Here is a 24,636-nt window from a genome sequence, read left to right as displayed (position 1 = left end):
TACTGTATATGATGTGTTACTTTGTGATATTTCAGACTTTGGTACTAAAAGGTGGTGTGATGAGCATGAGAGATGGGGCATGTGAGTGGCTGTAGTTCAGACACAAAGAGCCACTAGACTGCACCCAACAAAACCTTTCAAATGTAACTCCATGGGGCAGTTTAAATCCATGAAAAGTCACCTGTTTGGGTGCTCAAACGGGACTTTTCATGGCGGGCCTGATAAGTATACATTATGATTAGGAACATAGAGGATGCTTGTCCATTTATTCATTAGTTCTATCTGCTTAGCACCCAAGCTCCTGTACCATCAAAGATATAAGATTTACTTTCATATGTGTGAACACTCACATTAAGCTCTTTTTTCCAGGCTAGTATGACCAGCATCAACAGTGCTTGCACTGATATGGGCAGCATTGACAATGCCAATGTCACTGGAGAAATTGAGTTTGCCATTTCATACAGTCTCAGAACCTGCACTCTGGAAATCTCAATAAAAGCATGTAAAAACCTGGCATATGGGGATGAGAAGAAGAAGAAATGTAACCCGTAAGATGCATCCTTTCACTGTACATGCTGTTGCTTGATCATAGTCTGGTAACACCAGGACGTTCTCTGCTGACACTCTGTTATTGCATTAGTCTCCCTCATACTGCTATATGAGGAAACACAAAGCATTGCATCAAGTGGGTTTGCCAAAGTACAAATGGAGCCACCAACATCTAGCCCGCATATGGCATTTGGGTACTTATGTATTATTTGGGCTCCCATGTTAAATGCACCCCATTTTTTCATACCCTTACTATCCAACTATGCATGGAGTCGATTTTATATAGTGTGGCGAGCGCAGCGAGCCACCGTGCCCTAAGCGTGGCGAGCGGATGCGGTCTCATAAGAAAAACGGGATCCCAGATATTACATAAGTACCGGCATTTGTCCTGCCAACTCACCACAGCGTGCCTAGTCGCACGGCAGTGCAATAAATTGCACAGCTTGACATATGGCATATGGCGCTACGGGATGAGTGCAATACCAGCGATCATCCACCAGATGTCACTTTTAAAAGTCACCACTGTGCATACATGAGATGTCTAATGCAATGCTATAGCGAAAGAATATGCATTGCGTGTGCGTGGTGTCCATTGAAATGCGCTATAGTGTAAGAACTACTTTACTGTACTGTAAAGTATGTTAAACATTATTCTCAGAAAATACTATTGCATAGACGTGCGTCTCAATACGCAATTTATAGTGGGCTATGGGGATAAATTGACGCGGGCTATAGGGATGATCGAAGTACTTACTGCAGCAGGCCTGACTCAGGTTAACAAAATTGGCTACTGGAAATCAACCAGGGCTTCATGGGAGCCTATATCTATGGAGCTAATTACCTCATAGTTTACCCTTGTGTAAGGGCACTGCTGTACGTGTGTCTCATTACGCTAAACTGGTTAAACACAGATTTAAGCTAGAGTATATATGGCATACAGTACAAACAGTCCAGACTCGAGCACCGAGTGGGTTAACAAAATGGCTACCGAGTGTGAACCAGGGCTTTGTGGAAGCCCACATCTATGGAGCAAGCAATGGCATAGGTTTTACATGTCTTAGGGGAATGCTGAAGGTGCTACTCATTACGCTAGTTTAGAAACACAGGGGCTGGTAATCCGCATATTTAATTAAATGCGAATTTGCGGGGAAAATTTGTGATATGGTGCGATTTGTGGCGATTTTAAGTCATGGAAATGTGCGCATTTCAAAACATGCGATTTTTGGGGAAAAAAAATTGCGCACAAAACGACCCGGTCCTGGTTTCATAAAATCACAGGGCAAACTAAATGCAAGGTCCCCTGGATTTTATAAAACCAGCACCAGGCTCAAGGGCCGGTCCTGGTTCCCAAAATACGGGGGGACAAAATGACTAGGGGTCCCCATATTTCAAGAACCTGCACCGGGCCCAACCAGCCAGCAGGGTAATGCCACAGCCGGGGGGAGACTTTTTATACAAGTCCCCCCGGCCAAAGCATTCATCCCCCTGACCGGTCAGCATGGGCAGGGGTTCTGGGGGAGTGGGGACCCCCCAAAGAAGGGGTCGCCCCCCCCCCCCTCCAGAACTTACCTGCCCATGCTGAAGTCCGGGGCTGTCCTCGATGCTGATTTTGTGTAAAAAATAGATGAAAAACTATTCTCTTATACCGTGGAACTATGAGTCCCAGCAAGCCTCCCCCGCATGCTGGGACTTGGTGAACCACAAGTGTGGAAGAAAATCCTACTCACCAAGGTCCTCAGACGAAGACCTGTCCTCTTGATCCGACGTAGTCCAGTTCTTCTTTAAAAAAAATGCGTCTACTCCCGCTGTTACCGTCTGACGAACTAGCCGGAGAGACGCTGATGCTCCATCTTCAGCGTCTCTCCTCTGAATGATTCTATTGGCCGCCAAACTCGGCTCCTGATTGGCCGCTAGGCAGCCAATAGAATCATTTGGAGGAGAGACTCTATTAAATGTCACCCTTTATCTGTTCCAAATGGTCCGGTATTGCGGCGGTTGGGATTCCGGCGTTGGTATTTCCTCTACCTCCCCATGGCAGCCAACTCATGGGTTAAGTCCCGCAGGGTAGCTCTCAGGAAAGGAAACAAAAAGAAGAAAACTGGCCCCTATATAAGCTCCGCCCCCATAGGCTTCAGTGTCTTTTTTTTCCTTTCCAGGGTAGTCATGGAGCGCTTACCCTGAGCTGCAGCCCTCTCCACTGCCTAGAGCAGTTGGGGTTGAGGCAAGGAATATTCTATAGGTCCCCCGCTGTCGAGAGCAGTAAGGGGTTCCTGAGTCTGCTGGATGCTGTGCCAGAATATGGTCCCAGGAGCGGTGCAGGAAGCGTGGAGGTCCGGGCACTGCAGTAGTGGTGAGCGGTGCACATGAACAAAACTGGATGAGATTATCACAAAAATTTCCGGAGGGCAATCCGTCTGGCTGCCACAAGATAAAGGGAAGAAAGCTGTTTACAGTAGGTCCTTTAAATATCAATCTACTGATTTTAAGGAAGCAAGGGCCTACAGGTCGGGAAGAAACTTTAGAAGGTCCTGGGCCAGAAGTTGCGGCCAAAGAGGGAGAGAGGGTAGATACCTCTCAAGACAAACTAATCAATGACGCCAAAAGGACAGTTGGGGGCAGACTGCTGGAATTCGGGCAGATCTGGTCCCAATTGGTCGACGACAGATGGGTGTTGGAGATCGTAGGATCCGGGTATAAGATATAATTTGCAAAGTACCCAGGATATTGGAGGACGCAGCCTCCCATTCCTCAAGACCCAATAGAAAAATCAGCTTTACTCACCAGTCTGGACAAAATGATCAATCAAAAGGTAGTGAAAGTGCAGAAGGAACAGGAGTGGCGAGGTTGGCAATCAAGATTCTTTATAGTCAGGAAGCCATCCGGGGGCTTCAGAACTATCCTAGACCTGAGAAGATTAAATACTTACATAGTAGTAAAAAAATTCAAGATGGAATTGTTACGAGCCGCGCTAGCGGCTCTCGCTGCCGCCCGTCGGTCTCCCGGCAGCGCGTCCTGGCTGTTGCTAAGCAACAGGGACGCCGCTGCGTGACGCCGCCGGCGGGGTTGAGGCTATCAGCCGCACTAGCGGCCTCCGCCCGAGAATCCCTCAGCAGCGCGTCCCGGCTGTTGCTAGGCAACAGGGACGCCGCTGTATAACGACGCCGGCGGGCGGGGCTAGCAAGGCAGGGAACATGAGTTCACCACTTCCTCCCCGGCCGCAGCGGTTGCCTAGGCGACGGGGGACGCCAGGCGGCCGCAGGGAGGAAGGGGTGTAATTAACAGCTGATCCACAGATTGCTGCAGACAGGCATTGGTTGTCAGGGGTATTTAAACACCCACAAGCCACTAGTCAGACGCCGGATATAGTTCTGACGTCCTGTCTAGAGTGTTCCCGGTTCCAGAGGCCAGTCCTGTCTGTCAGCTGTTGGTTACCTGTCCTGCGGGATTTTCCCTCCAGCCCAGATCCTGCCTTGTCCTTGTGCTCAGCAGCATTCCTGTTCACCTACCAGATAAGTGGGAACGTTTCCCATATCTTCCTCTCTTTCCTACGATCGCTGTTTGCCATCTCAGCCGTGTGTAGTTGAAGGTTGCAGGAATTGCCGCTGATATTATCATTGATTGTTATATACCACCTCAGAGCATTGTTGCCATTGATTGTTATATACCACCTCAGAGCATTGTTGCCATTGATTGTTATATACCACCTCAGAGCATTGTTGCCATTGATTTTTATATCCCACCTCAGAGCATTGTTGCCATTGACTGTATACGTCCTTATTGCCATCTCGGAAGAGTCACCCTCCTTAGGAGGTTCGGGGCTCCTCGCTTAGCTCCGTACTAGTTAGAGGTTCCCCTTGTCGTCGGCTAGCCTTGGCAGACACGTTGTCACACACAAGACCTGGTGGCATCGGGGTTAGAGCCGGCTTAACTGGCTCTTTCGGACGCGGCTATTATAGGCGAAGCCTAGCACCGCACGTGTCCGTCAACCGCTAGTCCGAGGCAACGGAGTTAGGGTCAGCGTGGACGCCCCGAAACCTTAACATTATATCCGGCCATAAGATATTTAATATCTGACTCGTTTCATTTAAGTAGATGGATCCCACGCAACAGTCCGCAGCTCAGATCCTGGCCGGTCAGGTACATAACTTGACTCAGAAACTCCAGGACCTTACCCTCCGGGTAAATGTTCAAGACGAGAAGGTTGCACAGTCCCTCGCTACTCCCCGTCAGATTGAACCCAAGGTCAATCTCCCGGATCGGTTTTCGGGGGATCGATCCCAATTTTTTAATTTTCGGGAGGCATGCAAGTTGTATTTCAAGTTACGCCCACTCTCCTCAGGGTCAGAAATACAAAAGGTTGGGATAATTGTTTCTCTCCTTCAAGGGGATCCTCAGACCTGGGCCTTTGGACTTCCTGCGGATGCAGAAGCCCTCACCTCAGTGAATAATTTCTTTTCGGCTATGGGTCTCCTTTACGATGATCCCGACCGCATCGCTTCAGCAGAAGCGAACCTGCGTTCCCTGAAACTGGGCAGGGGCCCAGCAGAAGCATACTGTACCGAATTTAGAAGGTGGGCGGTCGATTCTGGGTGGAATGACCCCGCTCTCCGCAGTCAGTTCAGGGTTGGCCTGTCCGAACGCATTAAAGATTGTTTGGTACAATATCCCGTGCCTGCGTCTCTAGATGAGTTAATGAAGCTCACTATACGAATAGACCGGCGGCTTCGGGAGCGGCAGAGGGAAAAGGCCTCTGGTGGGTGGTTCGCTAGACCCACTGAGGAGGTGCTCGAGTCCGACGAAGAACCCATGCAGCTGGGTGCAACCCGGCTCTCGGTATCCGAGAAGAACCGTCGCAGAAGCAAGGGCTTGTGTCTCTATTGTGGGGGTGCAGGTCATCGGGCTGTTGAGTGTCCCCAAAAGTCGGTAAAAGACAAAGCCTAAGTGAGGGTGGGGAGCGTCATTTAGGTTTAGCCAGTTTTTCCCCTTTAAATTCAGTATTAATCACCACCATGATCAACTTTGCGGGGGTCGCCACTACTATCACGGCCTTCTTAGATAGTGGTGCTGCGGGTAATTTTTTAGATTTAGGCCTGGCCATCTCACTCGGTATTCCATCTTTGCCTTTAGACTCCCACGTTTCGGTGTGTGGGCTGGATGGATACCCTTTGACCAACGGCACCATTTCGCACCGCACCCCTCTTCTAAATCTTGTCGTAGGAGCATTTCATTCTGAGGAAATTTCTTTCTTTCTTTTTCATTGCCCCATGGCACCATTGGTATTGGGCTTACCATGGATGAGATCCCATAACCCCAACATCAACTGGGAGACGGGTGAAATATTGGAATGGGGTCCCAGGTGTCACCATGAATGTCTCTCCATTCCTCTTCGCATTACTCAGACCTTATCCCCCTCTTTTCCACCTCAGTATCAAGAGTTCGCCGATGTTTTTTCCAAGAAGGAAGCAGACATTCTACCTCCTCATCGCCCGTTCGATTGTGCCATCAACCTGGTCCCTGGGGCTTCGTTACCGAAGGGTCGTTTATATGCTCTCTCGATTCCTGAAACTCAGGCCATGGATTCATATATCCAAGAAAATATTTTAAAGGGGTTTATTCGCCCATCCAAATCTCCTGTCGGGGCAGGATTCTTTTTTGTAGAGAAAAAAGATGGCTCCCTGCGGCCTTGTATCGATTATCGGGCATTGAATAAGATTACGGTAAAAAATTCTTATCCGTTACCGTTAATTTCAGTTTTATTCGATCAAGTCCGGGAAGCTGTCATTTTTTCCAAAATTGATTTAAGAGGGGCATACAACCTCATCAGAATACGTGAAGGGGACGAGTGGAAAACGGCCTTTAACACTCATACTGGCCATTATGAGTATCTCGTGATGCCGTTTGGCCTTTCTAATGCCCCTGCAGTCTTTCAGGACTTCATCAATGAGGTTCTCCGAGAATATCTTGGAGTCTTCACCGTAGTATATCTTGATGACATACTTATTTATTCCAAAAGCCTTCCGGAACATCGTCAGCACGTCAAACTGGTCCTTCAGAAACTCTGTGAGAATAGCCTGTACGCCAAATTGGAAAAATGCGAGTTCGAGGTGGATCAAATTGCATTTCTTGGATACATTATTTCCCCCAGGGGGTTCTCTATGGACCCAAGTAAGGTTCAGGCTGTTCTCTCATGGAACCGCCCCACCAGTTTGAAGGCCGTCCAGAGGTTCTTGGGTTTTGCGAATTATTATCGCCGGTTCATTCGCTCTTTTTCAGACATTGTAGCCCCTATTGTCGAACTAACCAAGAAGGGAGCTGATCCTCAGAGTTGGTCCACTCAAGCTATTGCGGCCTTTGAGAGACTTAAGGAAGCCTTCTGTTCGGCACCTATTCTGAGACACCCGGACCCTAGAGTGCCCTTCCTGGTAGAAGTGGACGCATCTGAAATCGGGGCTGGTGCTGTATTATCACAAAAGGATCCCTTTGATAAAAAGATCCATCCTTGCGCATACCTTTCTCGCAAATTCTCTTCTGCAGAGAAAAATTATGATGTCGGGAATCGTGAGCTTTTGGCCATCAAATGGGCACTCCAGGAATGGCGCCACTGGTTGGAGGGGGCCAAACATGTGGTCACGGTTATCACTGATCATAAAAATTTAGCCTATATTGAGTCGGCCAAGCGTCTGAATCCCCGACAGGCCAGATGGGCCTTATTTTTTACCAGATTCAATTTCATTATAACCTTCAGACCGGGTCCTAAGAACGTTAAAGCGGATGCCTTATCCCGTAGTTTTCAGCCGCTGCAAGAACCCAAGTCTCCGGAGATTGCCATTGTGCCAGCATCTATCATTATGGCCGGTCTAACGCAAGATCTAGCCTCTCAGGTCTTGGCATCCCAGGTTCTGGCTCCCAAAGGTACTCCGGAAGGTCGTCTTTTTGTGCCTAAAACCCTCCGGATGTTGGTTCTTAAAGAATTCCACTCCACTAAAGTTTCTGGCCATCCCGGAGTAAAGAAGACAGTGGAGTCACTGTCCCGAGCAGTGTGGTGGCCCACTATTCGGTCGGACACTTTTCAGTTTGTCATGTCTTGCGAGGTCTGTGCCCGAAATAAATCCTCCAGAAGATCACCCATTGGCCGTTTATATCCATTGTCCATCCCTCACAAACCATGGTCTCACATCTCCATGGATTTCATTGTGGAGCTGCCCTTATCCGGTTCCTACAACACCATCTGGGTAACCGTAGACCGCTTCAGCAAGATGGCCCACTTTGTCCCTTTACGGAAAAATTCCCAGCGCCCAAGACTTGGCTCGTCTGTTCATCCAACATATTTTTAAATTACACGGGCTACCTGTGGATATCGTGTCTGATAGGGGATCTCAGTTTGTGGCCAAATTCTGGAGATCCTTCTGTAGAAGTCTGGACATCCATGTGAGTCTCTCTTCGGGGTATCATCCTCAATCTAATGAACAGACCGAAAGAACCAATCAAAGTCTGGAACCGTACTTAAGGTGCTTTGTCTCTAAATGCCAAAATGACTGGGCTGAGCTACTTCCAGTAGCGGAGTTCTCTTACAATAATTCGTGTCACACGGCTTCTGGGAAATCTCCCTTTTATTGTAATACGGGCATACATCCTAAAGCCAATGCTTTTGACATTCAGTCACAGGACACTTCCTCCTCGTCTGTGGTAGCTCATTTAAGGAAGTCTTGGAAGAAGATTCATGAAGCCCTTGAACGGGCATCCCTTGCTTCTAAACGTTCTGTCGACAGACATCGAAGACCTTGCCGGTTCAGAGTGGGACAAAGGGTGTGGGTATCCACTCGCAATATTAAACTCCACCAGGCCACAGCGAAGTTGGGTCCAAAGTTTATTGGGCCTTTTCTAATTCTAAAGAAAGTCAATCCTGTAGCCTTCCAATTGTTGTTACCCAGGTCCTTAAAGATTAACAACGTGTTTCACTGTTCTCTCCTTAAACCGGTGTTTTCCTCTACCCATTTTGGAACCTCTCAGATCCGTAAAACCAGACCCGTTCTGGTCCAAGGAAATGAAGAGTTTGTGGTGGAAAAGATTTTAGATTCCAAGAGGGTTCGGGGACACCTTAAATTCCTTGTACATTGGAAAAATTACGGGATAGAAGAAAGGTCATGGGTATCGGAGAAATTCCTGCATGCCCCCAAGTTAAAGGCTTTGTTCTTCAAGCAGTTCCCGGAGAAACCTGGGGCCAAGGGTTCGGTGACCCCTCCTCAAGGGGGGGGTACTGTTACGAGCCGCGCTAGCGGCTCTCGCTGCCGCCCGTCGGTCTCCCGGCAGCGCGTCCTGGCTGTTGCTAAGCAACAGGGACGCCGCTGCGTGACGCCGCCGGTGGGCGGGGTTGAGGCTATCAGCCGCACTAGCGGCCTCCGCCCGAGAATCCCTCAGCAGCGCGTCCCGGCTGTTGCTAGGCAACAGGGACGCCGCTGTATAACGACGCCGGCGGGCGGGGCTAGCAAGGCAGGGAACATGAGTTCACCACTTCCTCCCCGGCCGCAGCGGTTGCCTAGGCGACGGGGGACGCCAGGCGGCCGCAGGGAGGAAGGGGTGTAATTAACAGCTGATCCACAGATTGCTGCAGACAGGCATTGGTTGTCAGGGGTATTTAAACACCCACAAGCCACTAGTCAGACGCCGGATATAGTTCTGACGTCCTGTCTAGAGTGTTCCCGGTTCCAGAGGCCAGTCCTGTCTGTCAGCTGTTGGTTACCTGTCCTGCGGGATTTTCCCTCCAGCCCAGATCCTGCCTTGTCCTTGTGCTCAGCAGCATTCCTGTTCACCTACCAGATAAGTGGGAACGTTTCCCATATCTTCCTCTCTTTCCTACGATCGCTGTTTGCCATCTCAGCCGTGTGTAGTTGAAGGTTGCAGGAATTGCCGCTGATATTATCATTGATTGTTATATACCACCTCAGAGCATTGTTGCCATTGATTGTTATATACCACCTCAGAGCATTGTTGCCATTGATTGTTATATACCACCTCAGAGCATTGTTGCCATTGATTGTTATATCCCACCTCAGAGCATTGTTGCCATTGACTGTATACGTCCTTATTACCATCTCGGAAGAGTCACCCTCCTTAGGAGGTTCGGGGCTCCTCGCTTAGCTCCGTACTAGTTAGAGGTTCCCCTTGTCGTCGGCTAGCCTTGGCAGACACGTTGTCACACACAAGACCTGGTGGCATCGGGGTTAGAGCCGGCTTAACTGGCTCTTTCGGACGCGGCTATTATAGGCGAAGCCTAGCACCGCACGTGTCCGTCAACCGCTAGTCCGAGGCAACGGAGTTAGGGTCAGCGTGGACGCCCCGAAACCTTAACAGGAATCCCTAAGATCAATACTTCCGGACATCAAGAAAGGGGCATACCTCACAACGATTGACTTGCAGGATGCATACCTACATGTGCCCATATTTGCGGGGCATCACAGGTTTCTCAGGTTCCATTTAGGAGGGGCAACTTATCAGTTTGTCGCTCTACCGTTTGGTCTGGCTATATCGCCAAGGACTTTCACAAGTGTTGGTGGTTCTTATCGCCAACCTAAGGCAGCAGGGCATTTCAGTTTGGCCCTATCTGGATGACATACTTATCATGGCAAAGAAAAGATCGGAAGCAGAAAGGTGCACTTTACAGGTCAAGCAATACCTGGAAAAGCGTGGATAGTTAATAAACCTAGAGAAAAGTCAGCTGGAACCCTTGCGTACAGTGAAATATCTAGGGGTCTGGATAGACACAATATCTATGACAAACTTAACGGAAGACTGGAGAGAAAGGTTAGTGAAAGAAGTACTAAGCCTTCGGGACAGAAGAGTGGTTTCCTCAGGAGGCTGTATGAAGGTTCTCGGCTTAATTTCAGCAGCTTTAGATACCGTTCTCTGGGGCCGGTTTCACATGCTGTTTTCTAATGCAGTGGGGCATCGATGGAAAAACCAAAAGCCAGAGGATTTGGTTATCAAGAAAAGCAAGTCAAGATCTAACCTGGTGGTCTCAAAGAGAAAGACTAAAACAGGGGAGAATGTTTGTGGTGTCCGAACAAATGGTAGTAACTACCGATGCCAGCCAATCAGGCTGGGGGGCCGTTTGTGGGGGCTGCATAGCCCAAGGAGTATGGTCCCGAGAATTAAGTCAGAAACACTCAAACGTCAGAGAGATGAGAGTGGTCCTAATGGCCTGCAGACATCTTCAGAACTTGCTGGTAGGAAAGAACGTGATTGTGAGATCCGACAACCAGACCATAGTAGCCTATATAAACAGGCAAGGCGGGACGAGAAGCCAGGAATTAATGTCAGAGGTGGCAAAGATAATCACTTGGGCAGAAAGGCAGGTGGCCAGCCTCAAAGCGGTATTTGTGGCAGGCAAGGAAAACCTACAGACCGATAGTCTCAGCAGGCATCTAATGCTTCCAGGAGAGTGGGAGTTATCCCCAGACGTATTCAGACAACTGGTAGATATGTGGACCTGATAGCCACGGGAAAGAATACGAACCTGCGCAGGTTCTTCTCAAGACATTGGGATCCACAAACAGAACAACAGGATGCACTAACTGCAGAATGGAAAGCAGACCTGGCGTATTTTTTTTTCCTCCTTTTCCAATTATAGCAAGGTTGCTGACAAAAATACAGCAAGAAAAGACAACAGTGATTGCAGTACTCCCAATCTGGCCAAGGAGGGCATGGTCTCCAAGCTAATGGAGATGGCAGTGGACAACCCTTGGAGGTTGCTGGATCAAGATGATCTGATTGATCAGAACAAACTGTGGAAAGCCCAACCGCCCAGTTGGAAACTGACGGCGTGGCTACTGAGTCCAAAATGTTGGAGAGAAGAGGTTTCTCAAATAAAGTAGTCAAGACACTTTTAAAGGCAAGGAAAGGGTCTACATCGCTTACTTACCATCAAATTTGGAGGAGATATGTTTCTTTCTGCAAATCCATGAGTAAGCGTACCAAAGAACTACCTGCAGTACTAGAATTCCTACAATCAGAATTGGACAAGAATTTATCAGTAAGTTCTATCAAGGTGCAGATTTCGTCCCTGTCTGTGATGTTGGACTGGAAATTAGCAGAGGATAAGTACATACAGAGATTCGTACAGGCATCTAAACATATAAGGCAGGCATTCCCAACCACGGTTCTCAAGTCACACCAACAGTGCAGGTTTTAGTGATATCCAGGCTTCAGCACAGATGGTTTAATCAGAATCACTCAGGTACTAATTAAGTCACCTGTGCTCAAGCCTGATATCACTAAAACCTGCACTGTTGGTGTGCCTTGAGAACCGTGGTTGGGAATGCCTGGTATAAGGCCATAATTTCATAGTCCATTGTTGCCTTGGGACCTTAATTTGGTGCTTAATACGTTAGTGGAAGCTCCATTTGAACCGCTACAAGAAATCTCGCTAAAGTGGTTAACGATTAAAGTAGTCTTTCTAGTGGCGATTACGTCGGCCAGGAGAGTGTCAGAAATCCAAGCTCTTTGGTCTGCTCAGCCTTTTTTTTATTTTTTCAGGAGAAAGTAGTATTAAGGACTATCCCCGAGTTTCTTCCGAAGGTAGTCTCGGCCTTTCATATCAACCAGGAGATTGTCCTTCCGTCTTTTTGTTCAAACCCAAGCAATTCCAAAGAGGAGCGATTACATAAGTTGGATGTAGTCAGAGCTCTGAAAATGTACCTCGATACAACTAAATTGCATAGAAAAATTGAAAGATTATTTGTATTAACTGAAGGAAAGAACAAAGGACAGGGGGCTAGTAAAGCTACAATATCCAGGTGGATAAAAACTTGTATCTTGGAAGCATACAAAATAAGAGGCCAGCAACCACCTATGAGCTTAAAAGCTCATTCAACTAGAGCCATGTCCGCTTCTTGGGACGAAAAGGAATCGGCGTCGGTGCAAGATTTATGCAAGGCAGCCTGCTGGTCCTCAGTTCACACATATTTTCTTATTATTTGGAAGGTGAAATAACCTTGTATTCTATTAGTTCCCACCCAGTGAGTAAAACTGCTTGGGCATTACCCATTAGTTGGCTGCCATGGGGAGGTAGAGGAAAGTACGGATTCCTACCTGTTAATATGCTTTCCTCTACTCCACCATGGCAGCATTATCCCTCCCTATCATTGTTTGTGTGTGGTGTTATTTTTATTAATGCTATGTAACTAAGACACTGAAGCCAATGGGGCCGGAGCTTATATAGGGGCCAGTGTTCTTTTTGTTTCCTTTCCAAAGAGCTACCCTGCGGGACTTAACCCATTAGTTGGCTGCCATGGTGGAGTAGAGGAAAGCATATTAACAGGTAGGAGTCTGCAGCAACCTCTTTTGTGAGCGCAAGTAGCTACTGTCACTCTTTGTATAAAGGTAGCAATCTGTACTTTCGACCGCCGGGATTCCGACTGCCGGCATATTGACCGCATCCCGTTCCAAAGTATAATATGTGAGCAGTCTTTATTTCAAGTGTAATGTTTGCTGAGTTTTAATAGCACATACAATTTATTTGTGCTATTGTCCCATCCCGCCGCATTCATTACCTAGATTGTACAGGTTCTGCTATCTCCAGTGTTTTGTGTGTGACTACCTTCAAGTTAAATCTCTTAACCACACTTATTTAATCCAATTCCAATGTGTACAGTTATTGCTAGCAGTTTATGTAGACACAAGACTCCAATCTACCCATTAATCCGAGCAGTCATTTGCAAATCCGAAATGTTGCAGCTGAAATCTATTTGTGCAGAACATGAGAATAGGAATAAAAGACACATGACTTTGGCCCATCTTTGCACTGTGGGATCTCCTCATAGAAGATCCAGTGCATACTTTACACTAGTATCCCTTTCACACTGCACAAATAACTGGATCTGACCTGGGTGGTTTCCGGGTCCACCCAGGTCCCAGCGTGGTGTGAAAGCGCCTGCATTTTAACCCAGGTTAGAAAAAGGGTTTTACCTGGGTCGGGCCCGGGCAGTTGAGCAGTATAAATGAGTAACAGTCCTGGTTACACTATAGGGAGGAGTCAGCGTCAGCTCCAAGAGCTGCCTCCCTCTCCTGCCCCCCAATGACGAGCTTCTGCTCTGCATCACCCCATTGTGATATCAGCGATGCGATTTATTGCAAGGGTTGCTGAGGGGAGCTTCACCTCGCAAATGACAGGTTGCTCCCAGGACAGACCCCTGTCCAAATCTTGGGTGCGACCCAGCATTTTCGGTGTGAAAGGGGTTTTACAGGAAAAAAAAAAATTTGAACAGCCTTGTTACTTCCTTCAATCAGCTTCATAATTCATCTCTTCCTAAAGTGAGATGGATAATGTGGAGCTTATCCAGATCTTTAAAGCCTATTTAATACCTATGAGTATAACTTAATGTTTTATTACTCTGTTTACGTTTTTAGGTATGTGAAGATCTACTTACTTCCTGATAAGTCTTTCCTCCGGAAAATGAAAACAAGTGTTAAAAAAAATACAGTTGACCCATTTTTTCATGAAAGTTTAAAGGTAAACAAATTGATTAATAAGCTTTTTGTACAATCAAAAAATCCAGTACTATATATATATATATATATTCTTCACGTTATAATTGTATTTAAATACCAGTCAAAATTTACATTCGTATCATGGGTAGGTGCCCTGACGTTTCAATGCCGCCACTGGCATTTTCTTCAAGAGCCCATGATCAATAGTCATATACAGTACAATGTACAATGGATTGTACTGTATATGACTATTGATCATGGGCCCTTGAAGAAAATGCCAGTGGCGGCATTGAAACGTCGGGGCACCTACCCATGATACGAATGTAAATTTTGACTGGTATACCTAAGATCCAAGATACATTTTGGTCATCCTTTCTCAGATGAAATTTCAGTCTTTTATTTTCAATTGTGACTTTTAACATCCTTGCTGCAATGCTTCTGCATCACAGCGACGTTGTCGTGGCAGAGTGGCGCTCAGGTGATTACACCCTCCCTCTATGCCACTGAATTGCAGGGGAACCAGCAGCGATGCATGTGGTATACCCGCTTTGTTGGCATTGCGATCCCGCTACATTACGCTGCTATACACAGCTACAACGTAGCAGAACACATCTGTATTTCTAGCCATCTGTTTTTTGGGGATCTTAAAGGTGTGGTCCACTGAACTGTAACCCATACTTGCCCACTCTCCTAATATTTTAAGCAGTCCCCCTCACCCACGGACTGGGCAGTTCTCCGGCATCCTGTCTGCTATCTAGGTCAGTGGTTCCCAACCCTGGTCCTCAAGTACCCCCAACAGTGCATGTTTTCCAGGTCACCCGGCAGGTGCACTCATTATTCAGGCACATTTGAAAAGATCCACAGGTGGAGCTAATTATTGCACTTGTGATTCTGTGTGGAGACCTGCAAAACGTGCACTGTTGGGGGTACTTGAGGACCAGGGTTGGGAATCACTAATCTAGGTGAAGCGGGCAGGGTGAGACTTATGGGCAATGGTGTGTCTGCCTGCAGGTGGCTTAATATTGCAAATTTGCAGCATTAAGCCCCACATCCTGCTTCTGGGCATGCAAATCATTACATTTGGGAGCAGGGCCTAGTGACTGACATTCCAGCACTGCACACTGATGATGCAACAATGCTGTAAGCAGGATCTGGGCTTTTGGTCAACATACATTAAGTCAACGGGTGGCCCACTATTGTTCGACATGCATTAGGTTGGCATGGACACTAGGTCAACAGAATCAATATTTTGTCCAGTTGACTTGCATACAGCATACATCACTACCCTAATTATCTGGAATGTCTGTCAATGTTTAAGTTTAAAACTTTGCCATCTGTAATCCTTGTGTGCCTGCTGCAGAGTAGATCAGCGCCTTTAAGGCCAAACTTGTGTCCCCTACCATGAAACACTAAAGGGTGAATCTACTAAAGCTTCTAAAAATGAAGAGGTGAATTTGCCCATAGCAACCGATCAGATTCTATAATTTCTCTATTGCATCTAAGAAAGTTATAGAATGTGATATGTTGCTATGGGCAACATCACATATTCTCATTTTTAGAAGCTTTAGTAAATTTATGGATCTGGGTAAGGATTCATGTAATATACTAATTGTAAGCATTCCACCAATGAGGACAGATTTAACCTGTTGTTATGATCTCCCTGCCAATTCCAATATAATCTGCAATTCCTGATACTTCGGTAGTTGCATCCATGTGGGACCATTTTATTTGCTTTCATATTGGCAGTGGTCACATTAAATGCTAATAAATCCAATACTTATCAGAGGCCATGCAATTATTGTACTCCTTTGTGAAAAGTATTCTTTTTTCCACTTCACCATCAGTTTGTTTGCTTTTTTCTTATTTATTGCTGAATGTCCTTTTATTGCTCAGTACTCCATAGACCGCTCCCAGCTGGAGACGAGGACACTCCAGGTATCGGTGTGGCACGCAGGGACACTGAAGAGAAAAGTTTTTCTAGGAGAAGTGATTATTCCATTGGAATCTTGGGACTTTGATGACAACTCTACTCAGTCATTTAATTGGTACCAACTAAAAGCTAAGGTACAGTTGATTTGTTGAGTGTTTATGTCCTACCTAATATTAATCTTATATTCATAAAGAAAATATACTATGTTATCATTTAATACCTTATCATAATTTAATTTTTCTATACCTTTTAGTAATATACCTTTAAAGTTTAAATTCATTAGGATTATTCCAGAGGATCCCAAACAAGGTCCTCAAACCACCCCAGCGATTCCTGTTTTAGGTACATATATTGCTTGGCCATAAGTGACATAATTAGCACCTCAGTCATAAACAAATGATCTTCAATAAAGTACACATATATCATAAAACAGTATTCGTCAAATACAATGTAAGAAATAAGAGATAATGTTAAATACAGAGAGATGTATGCATAGAAACTTTAGAGATAGTCCACATGGGGGTGGGAAGCCACATATTCCTTTGCCACATGGTCTAAGCTAAACTTATCCTGCAAAACTGATTTAAGTCATTATGGGCCAGATTCTCTAAGCTTCAAAAGTGATAAAATAGAGAGTGAAAAACAGCCAGCCAATCAGCTCCTGTATGACATTTTTCAAACACAGTCTGTGACATGGCAGGTAGGAGCTGATTGGCTGGCTGTTTATCACTCTCCATTTAACACTTTTGAAGCTTAGAGAATCTGGCCCTATAGCCGGTTACGGTATATTAGATCTACAATGTCTAGGTCTACCACTATTGGTCGACAGGGTGAAAAGTCCGACAGTCATAAGGTCAACATGGTGAAAGGATTGACATGGTCACAAGGTCAACATGGAAAAGGTTGACATGAGTTTTTCATGTTGTTTTGGTGTCTGTCGACTCTGTCTGAGTGTAGCGCATGGTGCTCGCTGTGCTCGTCACACTATTATATTCTCCCACCACGCTGTAATGGATGCTAGGGTATGAAATACCACCTGTATGTACCACCTATACATGTCGACTGGAAAAAAAACATGTCGACCTTATGACTCAACCTTTTGACCCTGACAACTTTTTTGACCATGCCGACATTTTGACTGTCGACCAATAGTTTTCGACCTTTGACTGTAGATCTATCGACTGCATACAATTATAGCCATAATAATATACTACATTATACAACCTTAATGCCTCCAGTATTCACAATCTCAGTCTGTACAATTGAATGGCTAAACTCCTCGGTACTTATGTAATATCTGGGCTCCCGTTTTTCTTATGAGACCGCGTGCGCTCGCCACGCTTCGGGCACGGTGGCTCGCTGCGCTCGCCACACTATATAAAATCAACTCCATGCGTAGTTGGATAGTAGGGGTATGAAAAAATTGGTGTGCATTTAACATGGGAGCCCAGATAATACATAAGTACCAACTCCTCTGTTACATCCATTAAGGGGAAGCCATATCATGAACAAGGGGAAGAGTGTTAGGCTGCAGGAAGTTAGGGGGTGGGGATTAGAATAATTAAACCCGTGGTGTTATGATCCTGCAATCTGTAATCTGAGTGTGCTGTATTTGCATCCAGCCTGTGCTCAACGGCTAACGTGGGCCATTCAATGCTAAGTAGTGATGCTGCTGAGGCACGACAAGAAGAATCAAAGAGGGGAGTGGATAAAGGTGTTCTGTAACAATTTTCTGGAAAACTAGTTTATAATATTTTAATGGATGAAAGTGTTATGACCTAGGGATCCTGGTAATAACATTATGTAACCATATGTTCATTGTTATAAATATGTGTTAGATAAGTGTTAGATTGTAATATACAATGCAATGTGAGCGCACTTATGATGATGGTAGGAGCGCTGGAGTTGCTTGGCCTGATGCATAATGCACGAGTCAGTCAGGGAAGATTCCAGTACTGACTCGTGAAGGAGAAAGTGCCGGTCGTTGAGGACACACACGAGGGGATACTGGACTGGGACAGCGGGTATAAAAAGGAGGAAGAAACAGCGGGGCAGCAACTGATCACCGGCTCACTCACCTGAACTAGTGCGGCGACGACAGGCAGCAAGGATACAGCAGTGACAGCGGCAGCCCAGCGGCAGCGGAGATAGCGAGGCAACGAGTGTCTGGCACAGAGAGCAGCAGCAGCGGCCGGGTCTCTAGCGGAACTTCCCTATAGGCGAGGGACTGGGAGCCGCTTAGACCCGAGACTGGTAAGCTTACCTCCCATCGTGGGGGAAGCGGAGCCCAGTGGAAGCGAGAGGCCGGAGCTCAGCTGCATCATTCACGTGCCCCAGCAGCCGGAGAGAGACGGCGCTACTGTAAACTAATAGCGGCGAGAGACTGGATCATGCCGTTCAGTGCGCAAGCTGCCGGAGGAAGACAGCGCGTACTGTCACTAGCAACCCAGAGCCAGAGGGCGGCGAAACTGACAGAGCTGACAGGAGTGCGCCCAATCACAGAGCTGCATTGAAGAAACACAGCTGGCAGATAACCCCTCGCAGCCCTGGCCGCCGTGAACTCCAGATTGAGAGACTGAGACGCTTCACCGGTGAGAGCCTATGATATACATTTACTATATTTCTCCCTTCTGCAGTATATACTCACCCCAGGGATAAACTTTTAACCAGTACACTACCTACCCATATAGGGACTACTATGGAACTATTCATCCTATGACTCTGACTATTTAACAAAAGTCAGTAACAATACTGGACACGGGCCCCAACGCGCGCCAACCAAAAGAGCTCATACTTACCTCAGAGCTATGTAACTGAATATTATATATCTGGCCAGATATAATATATAGAGAATAAGGATATTTACATATTGTATAATGCTATGTTACAAGGGAGGTATTATTGAGAAGTATAATAACTAAGAAGGAATTAGGATTTAGGCGCCCAGCGTAGGGAGGTGAATAGTTAGAGTATAATTATATAATTAGAGTGTAAGTAGGTGCATGTATTTATAACTTATGTTTACCTGAATCTCTGTAATATGTGTATGTATAATATATGATATGTGTATGTGAATTTGGATGTTATTAAACCCTTGTCAGCATACTTACTTTGATATTGCATCCGTGGGAACTGGACTCTTTAAAGCTGTAAAAAGAGAGAAAGGTAGGATCAGTCCGAATACTATAATAAGTTATTAGTGGTTCCTAAGCTACACTATAAATAAGTTTAGGTGGAGGCACTTTGCTAGGATATAGTTACCCAGTACTGAGGGTTACAATTATGTTAAATGTTGGATATATTTTGTGTATAAAACTGCTGTGTCCAATAAAATGTTATGTAAGTAGATGTAGCCAAGTTTCTGCTAAACTTAACCTTCATCCACTTGCCTCTACAATTGAAAAGTGAGCAGTGTCTGGATCCCTTTTATTGAGAGGACCTTCTACATCACTCTCTGGGTGGGCGTTCTGCAGTGGTTCCGGCAGTGTGACAAGATTATATACAGTCCTCCTATTCCAGTAGCTGTTTGGCTTGTGACCGACTTAATTTTTCAGTCTATGCCTCTCAAATTCTAGTTGGTAGTAGCTGTGCAAATACACAAGTAAGAGAAGAGGTAAAGCTTTTTGATGTCAGGAACAAGGCATTCTGTAAAGAGTTGGTCACCTTAATCCAGACCGTCAGCTAGGAGTTCCCGCTCTGAAGAGTGCAGCAACATTCTGAAGAGTGGTTCAGTATTGTGATCTACCAGAATACATAATATTGCTTTTACTTCGAAATTTTTAATCTTGTATATTTCATACACTAATATATACTGTAGTAGTTGTTCATCATTTTTGTTTTTCATTTTATAGTCAAAGAAAAATGAGGATGGCACAGTGCAATATCATGGAGAACTTTGTGTGAAGATTAGACTAGAGATGCCCCCAGTCTCTAATACTCTCCAGTATGGACATCATACCTCAGATGGTAGGCAGCATGCGGTGGATCAATATTAGATTAAATCTTAATTTATAATAATGTTTTTCTCTTTTTCAATCCTGCAGGCATGGAAGTAAAACCACCTGTAGTCCAGCTTCATCTCATTGTAAAAAATGCCAAGAATCTGTCGCTGAGACCAGATGGATTTCTAAATCCTTTTGTTAAGAGGTAATTTGATGGTAATGCGACTTCTTTATATGATGAACCAAGTTGTGCTACTGAAGAAATCTCTATTTATTTATTTTACTAGTTGTCTTGTTCTGCCACGCAAGAGTGAATTAAAGCAAAGGACCCCAGTGCTAAAAAGACAGCCCTGTCCAGAGTGGGAGCACACACTCATTTATAATAATGTGAATCTAAGTGATCTCAGGACATCAAGACTGGATCTTACCGTGTGGGACCAGGGCCTGACTGACCGGTTTCTCTGCGGCACTAGCATAAGCACAGGTAGCTGTCACTCACGGCAATAATACTGATTTACTCCAATTCAGTAACATGTGTCCCATTTATTGGTCTTTCTCTTTAAATAGTTTTGGTAAAGTGAACAATTCGCCTGGGACAGACAGATTCTTTGTTAACCATTGAGCCTCTGCTTTGAATTGTGGGCCCTGTGTTACATAACAGTAACGAGGAGCCTAGAGCTGCTACGTTTAATGCATCTTAGTGGATTATCTAACAGACAATATAACCATAGTTCTATAATAATACCTTTTTCTCATTTATCCCCCAAGGAGAGGAAGCCAATGCCTATGATGGCCATCAACGAGGGCATCGCTTATGGGAACAGTTGCTCAGTACTCCCAATGAGTGGTTGGAAGAGACTCTTGTATTACATGCCAACAAAGGGGCATTTTATTACTGACCTTTATGTTTGCACATCATGATAATTTGCCATCTTTTGCACCAATGTATTTTTAAATAACACTGAATGTGATGGGCATTTATTCCAAAGTACAAGATTGACCAAGTTGCTAATGATTGTTGAAGGAGACAAAGTTTGTGTACACTGAACCATCATAAAGCAAAGCTGTCACTATCTCAGTTGCACTCAAACTTTTGTGGATATTAGTTTTTCGGATATGGGAGACTGAATCTGTACAAGAAGGCAGACACAATCTTCCAACAAACTAGTAATGTGTACAGGTCATTCATGTACTCTGCCTAGTTTATGGCGATTATAGCCAATCAGAGAGCGTATTTTGTATATATAATACTCTAATAACTCGGAATAGAGAAGTAGGCTTACTGCTTTGCATTTTACTTTAGTTTGTACATTATCTTTGTCCGCTGCTATCCAAGTTGTGTGATTGTTTGTGTGTGTTTCAGGGGATCAGTATGAAATCATGGAGGTCGGAATCCCGGAGGTCGAAATACCGACGCCGGAATCCCGACCGCCGCAATGCTGATAAGGGGGGCCGTGGATCGCCCCTCTTGCGGGCACACTATTTTATTCTCCCTCTAGGGGTGTCATGGACACCCCTAGAGGGACGAAGTGCTGGCATTCTGGCGTCGGTAATTCGACCATCAGAATTCCGACCGCCGGGATTTTGACCGCATCCCTGTTTTAGTCTTTTAGAACCAGAGTAGAATTTATTTGCATATATTAGCATAATAGGCAACAATATGCACCTTATCAATCCACTCTGCATTCATGGCCTCTTATGAGCAGGGGTGGCTTCCCTCTGGCTAGTGTGCCAAATTTGAACAATATACAGCAGTGTGTAAAGGAAGAACATGATTAATTTACACGCAGTACTTTTTTTAAATTACACTATTTTTTGCAATATATATTTGAGCAATACTCTAAGCCAGGGGTTCTCAAACTCGGTCCTCATGATCCCACACAATTCATGTTTTCCAGGTGAACCTGCTGGTGCACAGGTGCATTCATTAGTCACTGACACATTTTAAAAGATCCACAGGTGGAGCTATCTATTTCACTTGTGATTCTGTGAGGAGACCTGCAAAACATGCACTGTGTGGGGTCCCGAGGACCGAGTTTATCAGTATATGTAATTGGTCATATCAAACACTGAACACGTGTTGTAACTCAATCATTTTCGGAATCAATGTAGCTAACAATATTCCTGGTTATGTCTTCGCTACAGTAATTATCACATTTAGAATAATTGTGTATTCTCCAGCTTTTAGGGAATTTATCCTTTGTTCTGAGTAATATTTGGGATTCCTTTGTTGATACACCAAGGATCAAAATAGTAAGTCTTGTAGGAGTCATGTTTTTGTTAGATACAAGACTGCAGTCACAAAAAGTATAATACACTAATACATATTAGAAATCTCTTAAGCCCATTACACACCAGACATTAACTATCGTTCATGATAACAGCAAATCCGTGGGTGGATGATCTAGTGCGTAAACAATATTACCAATATCGTTCAGTGATGTCTCCGGGACCTGCATGCAGGTTGTTAGCTACATAGTCAAAATTTACCTGAATGTTTAGGCAACAGGGGGTGGTTGCCAATGCACAGGAAAGCAGTGTTAACAATACCTTTAAAAAAAAAAAAAAAAGATATCGCTCAGAGGCCCCTTTTGAGCAATATCACTTAGAAAATTGGATAGTGTGTATGGGGCTTTAAAGTATCTTAAGCTTAGTAGATACTTGTCCAATCCTCAGCAGATCTGACTGGTTATACAATCCTACTGAAGACCTCCTAGCAGATTCTACAGTCAATCCTGCAAACACAGTTGTCTAATCTTTCAGCAAACATTGAATCTGTGTCTGGGGAAGGAGGATTTATTACTGATAATAAAATAAAATAAAATGGGCGGATGGGAAGAGTGGATTTTATTGTTTCCCAAATCGTTACCAGTGTTATTCTGAACCAGCCAAAAAATAAGGTCCCACCTTCCAAGTACCAACTGCAGCCTGGTGGCGGTAAGTGCAGGGTTCATGGTACTGTAATCCCATAAAACTGATCCTTACAAGTGGCCTACAGTATTATCGTCTTATTTACCTTTGCTCATAACATGGATAGGGGTGGTGGTCTTTGAACTCTTTTATACGGTCACTGCTTCCCCCCTCCCTCCCCCAAACTTCCATGGTATCCTCACTTGGAGGACAGCAGCCTTTAAGCTATTTTGCATGGCCACTGCTCATCCAAAATTATCTTAGTGTCTACCTTCTGGATCACTTAATTGCTCTTCCTCTGCCTTTGTACTGACTCATGCTGCCTTGGGCGCCCTAATATTATGCAATACAAGGGGGTGGGCGATTATATGGCTTGCCCAGATTGGCACTTTTTGGCCACCTTGGTTTTTTGTCACCTAGAACAGGAAGTAACACACACACCACTACTTGTGTTTCCCATATACCTTTACGTTGTAAAACTACACATCCCAGCATGTCTTGCCATAGTTTTAGCATTCCCTAATAGCAAAAGTGTGGAAAGGCATGATGGGACTGGAGGACCATAGTTTGGACATGCCTGCTCTGCAGGGACAGGGTCCGCAGGAGCGACAACTCAGTGTAAATGGTGTCCCAGTCATAGCACTGTTGGACGTGATTTTCCATTGTTCTGGGAGATGTGGTCTTGGGCCAAGGTCTCTCAGTCCAGTTCCAGAATGAGTCTCCTGATTCTGTAGGGGTGACCACAGAGGTAAATGATAGTTCTCCCTTAGCAGTTTTGGCAGGAGATGATGATGAGCTGTCTACCCCTGAGCAGAATGTCCCTGACTTGGAAGTATCACAGGATCATTTTGGAGCTGCTTAGTTGTGAGACTTAACCCTGAAAGGTGCATGAGAAAATGTAAGTGTTTTGAATGATGTTCCTCAAGAGCCAAATGCTGACCAATGTTTTCTGTAATTTGCTGTTAATAATTTGCTGTATCAGGTCACAAAGGTACTAGATAAATTGGTGGTACAAATATTGGTGCCAGAGCCATATAGGCATAGGTTTCTTGACATGGCTCACACTTATGTGTTAGGGGATCATTTGGGTGGAGATAAAACTCAAGAGCAAGTTTTACAAATATTTAATTGGCCAGGTTGTTATAAAGAAATTGAGAATTATTGCATGTCTTGCCCAACCTGTCAAGTGAATGCTCCTATGTCATTTCAGGATTCCTTTGGTTCCCCTGCCAATAATTGAGGTACCGTTTGATAGGATAGCCATTGATTTAGTATGCCCAATAGTCAAATCTGCCCCAGGCCACCAATACATTTTGGTGGTCTTTGATTATGCCACAAGATATCCAGAGGCCATTCCACTACGAACTACCTCCTCCAAATGCATTGGCCGAGAGTTATTTTATATATTTTCTTGAACTGGCATTCCAAAAGAAATCCTAAACGATCAAGGTACCCCTTTAATGTCTAAGGTTATGAAAGTTATGCAAAATGCTAAAAATGAAACAGTTGGGAACATCTGTGGATCATACCCAAACAGATGGCCTCGTGGAGAGGTTTAATAAAACGCTATAGGGGATGTTAGAAAAGGTGGTAGAAAAACATGGTTGGTTCTGGGATTGTTTGTTGCCCTATTTGTTGTTTTCCATCCGATAAGTCCCTCAGTCATCCGCTGGTTTTTCCAAATTTGAATTGCTGTATGGAGACACCCCCGGAGACACCTTGATGTTGCTAAAGAGACATGGGAAAGTGAATCTATACCACACAAGTGTTACTGAATATGTTGCAAAATTGCAGGAACGTATGAGCAGAGTCATGACAATT

General features: G+C 45.1%; 1 protein-coding gene across 3 annotated transcripts in view; it reads left to right on the top strand.

Moving 5' to 3' along the window:
- Positions 1 to 22,740, top strand: part of SYTL3 (synaptotagmin like 3) — a 97,674-nt gene extending 74,934 nt beyond the window's left edge. For all 3 annotated transcript variants that reach the window (XM_083176574.1, XM_083176573.1, XM_083176575.1), the window contains exons 10-16: positions 370 to 548; positions 13,954 to 14,056; positions 15,928 to 16,098; positions 19,816 to 19,930; positions 20,008 to 20,110; positions 20,193 to 20,389; positions 20,674 to 22,740. In XM_083176574.1, coding sequence (XP_083032700.1) covers positions 370 to 548; positions 13,954 to 14,056; positions 15,928 to 16,098; positions 19,816 to 19,930; positions 20,008 to 20,110; positions 20,193 to 20,389; positions 20,674 to 20,804 — 999 coding nt within the window. In that variant the 3' untranslated portion in view covers positions 20,805 to 22,740. The remainder of the gene's footprint in view (positions 1 to 369; positions 549 to 13,953; positions 14,057 to 15,927; positions 16,099 to 19,815; positions 19,931 to 20,007; positions 20,111 to 20,192; positions 20,390 to 20,673) is intronic.
- The last annotated feature ends 1,896 nt before the right edge of the window (positions 22,741 to 24,636 follow it).

Source organism: Crinia signifera, chromosome 3, assembly GCF_055691185.1.
Source record: "Crinia signifera chromosome 3, ASM5569118v1, whole genome shotgun sequence".
Taxonomy (NCBI): Eukaryota; Metazoa; Chordata; class Amphibia; order Anura; family Myobatrachidae; genus Crinia; species Crinia signifera.
Note: the sequence above shows the minus strand (reverse complement) of the source record. Positions and strands in the feature narration are given on the sequence as shown.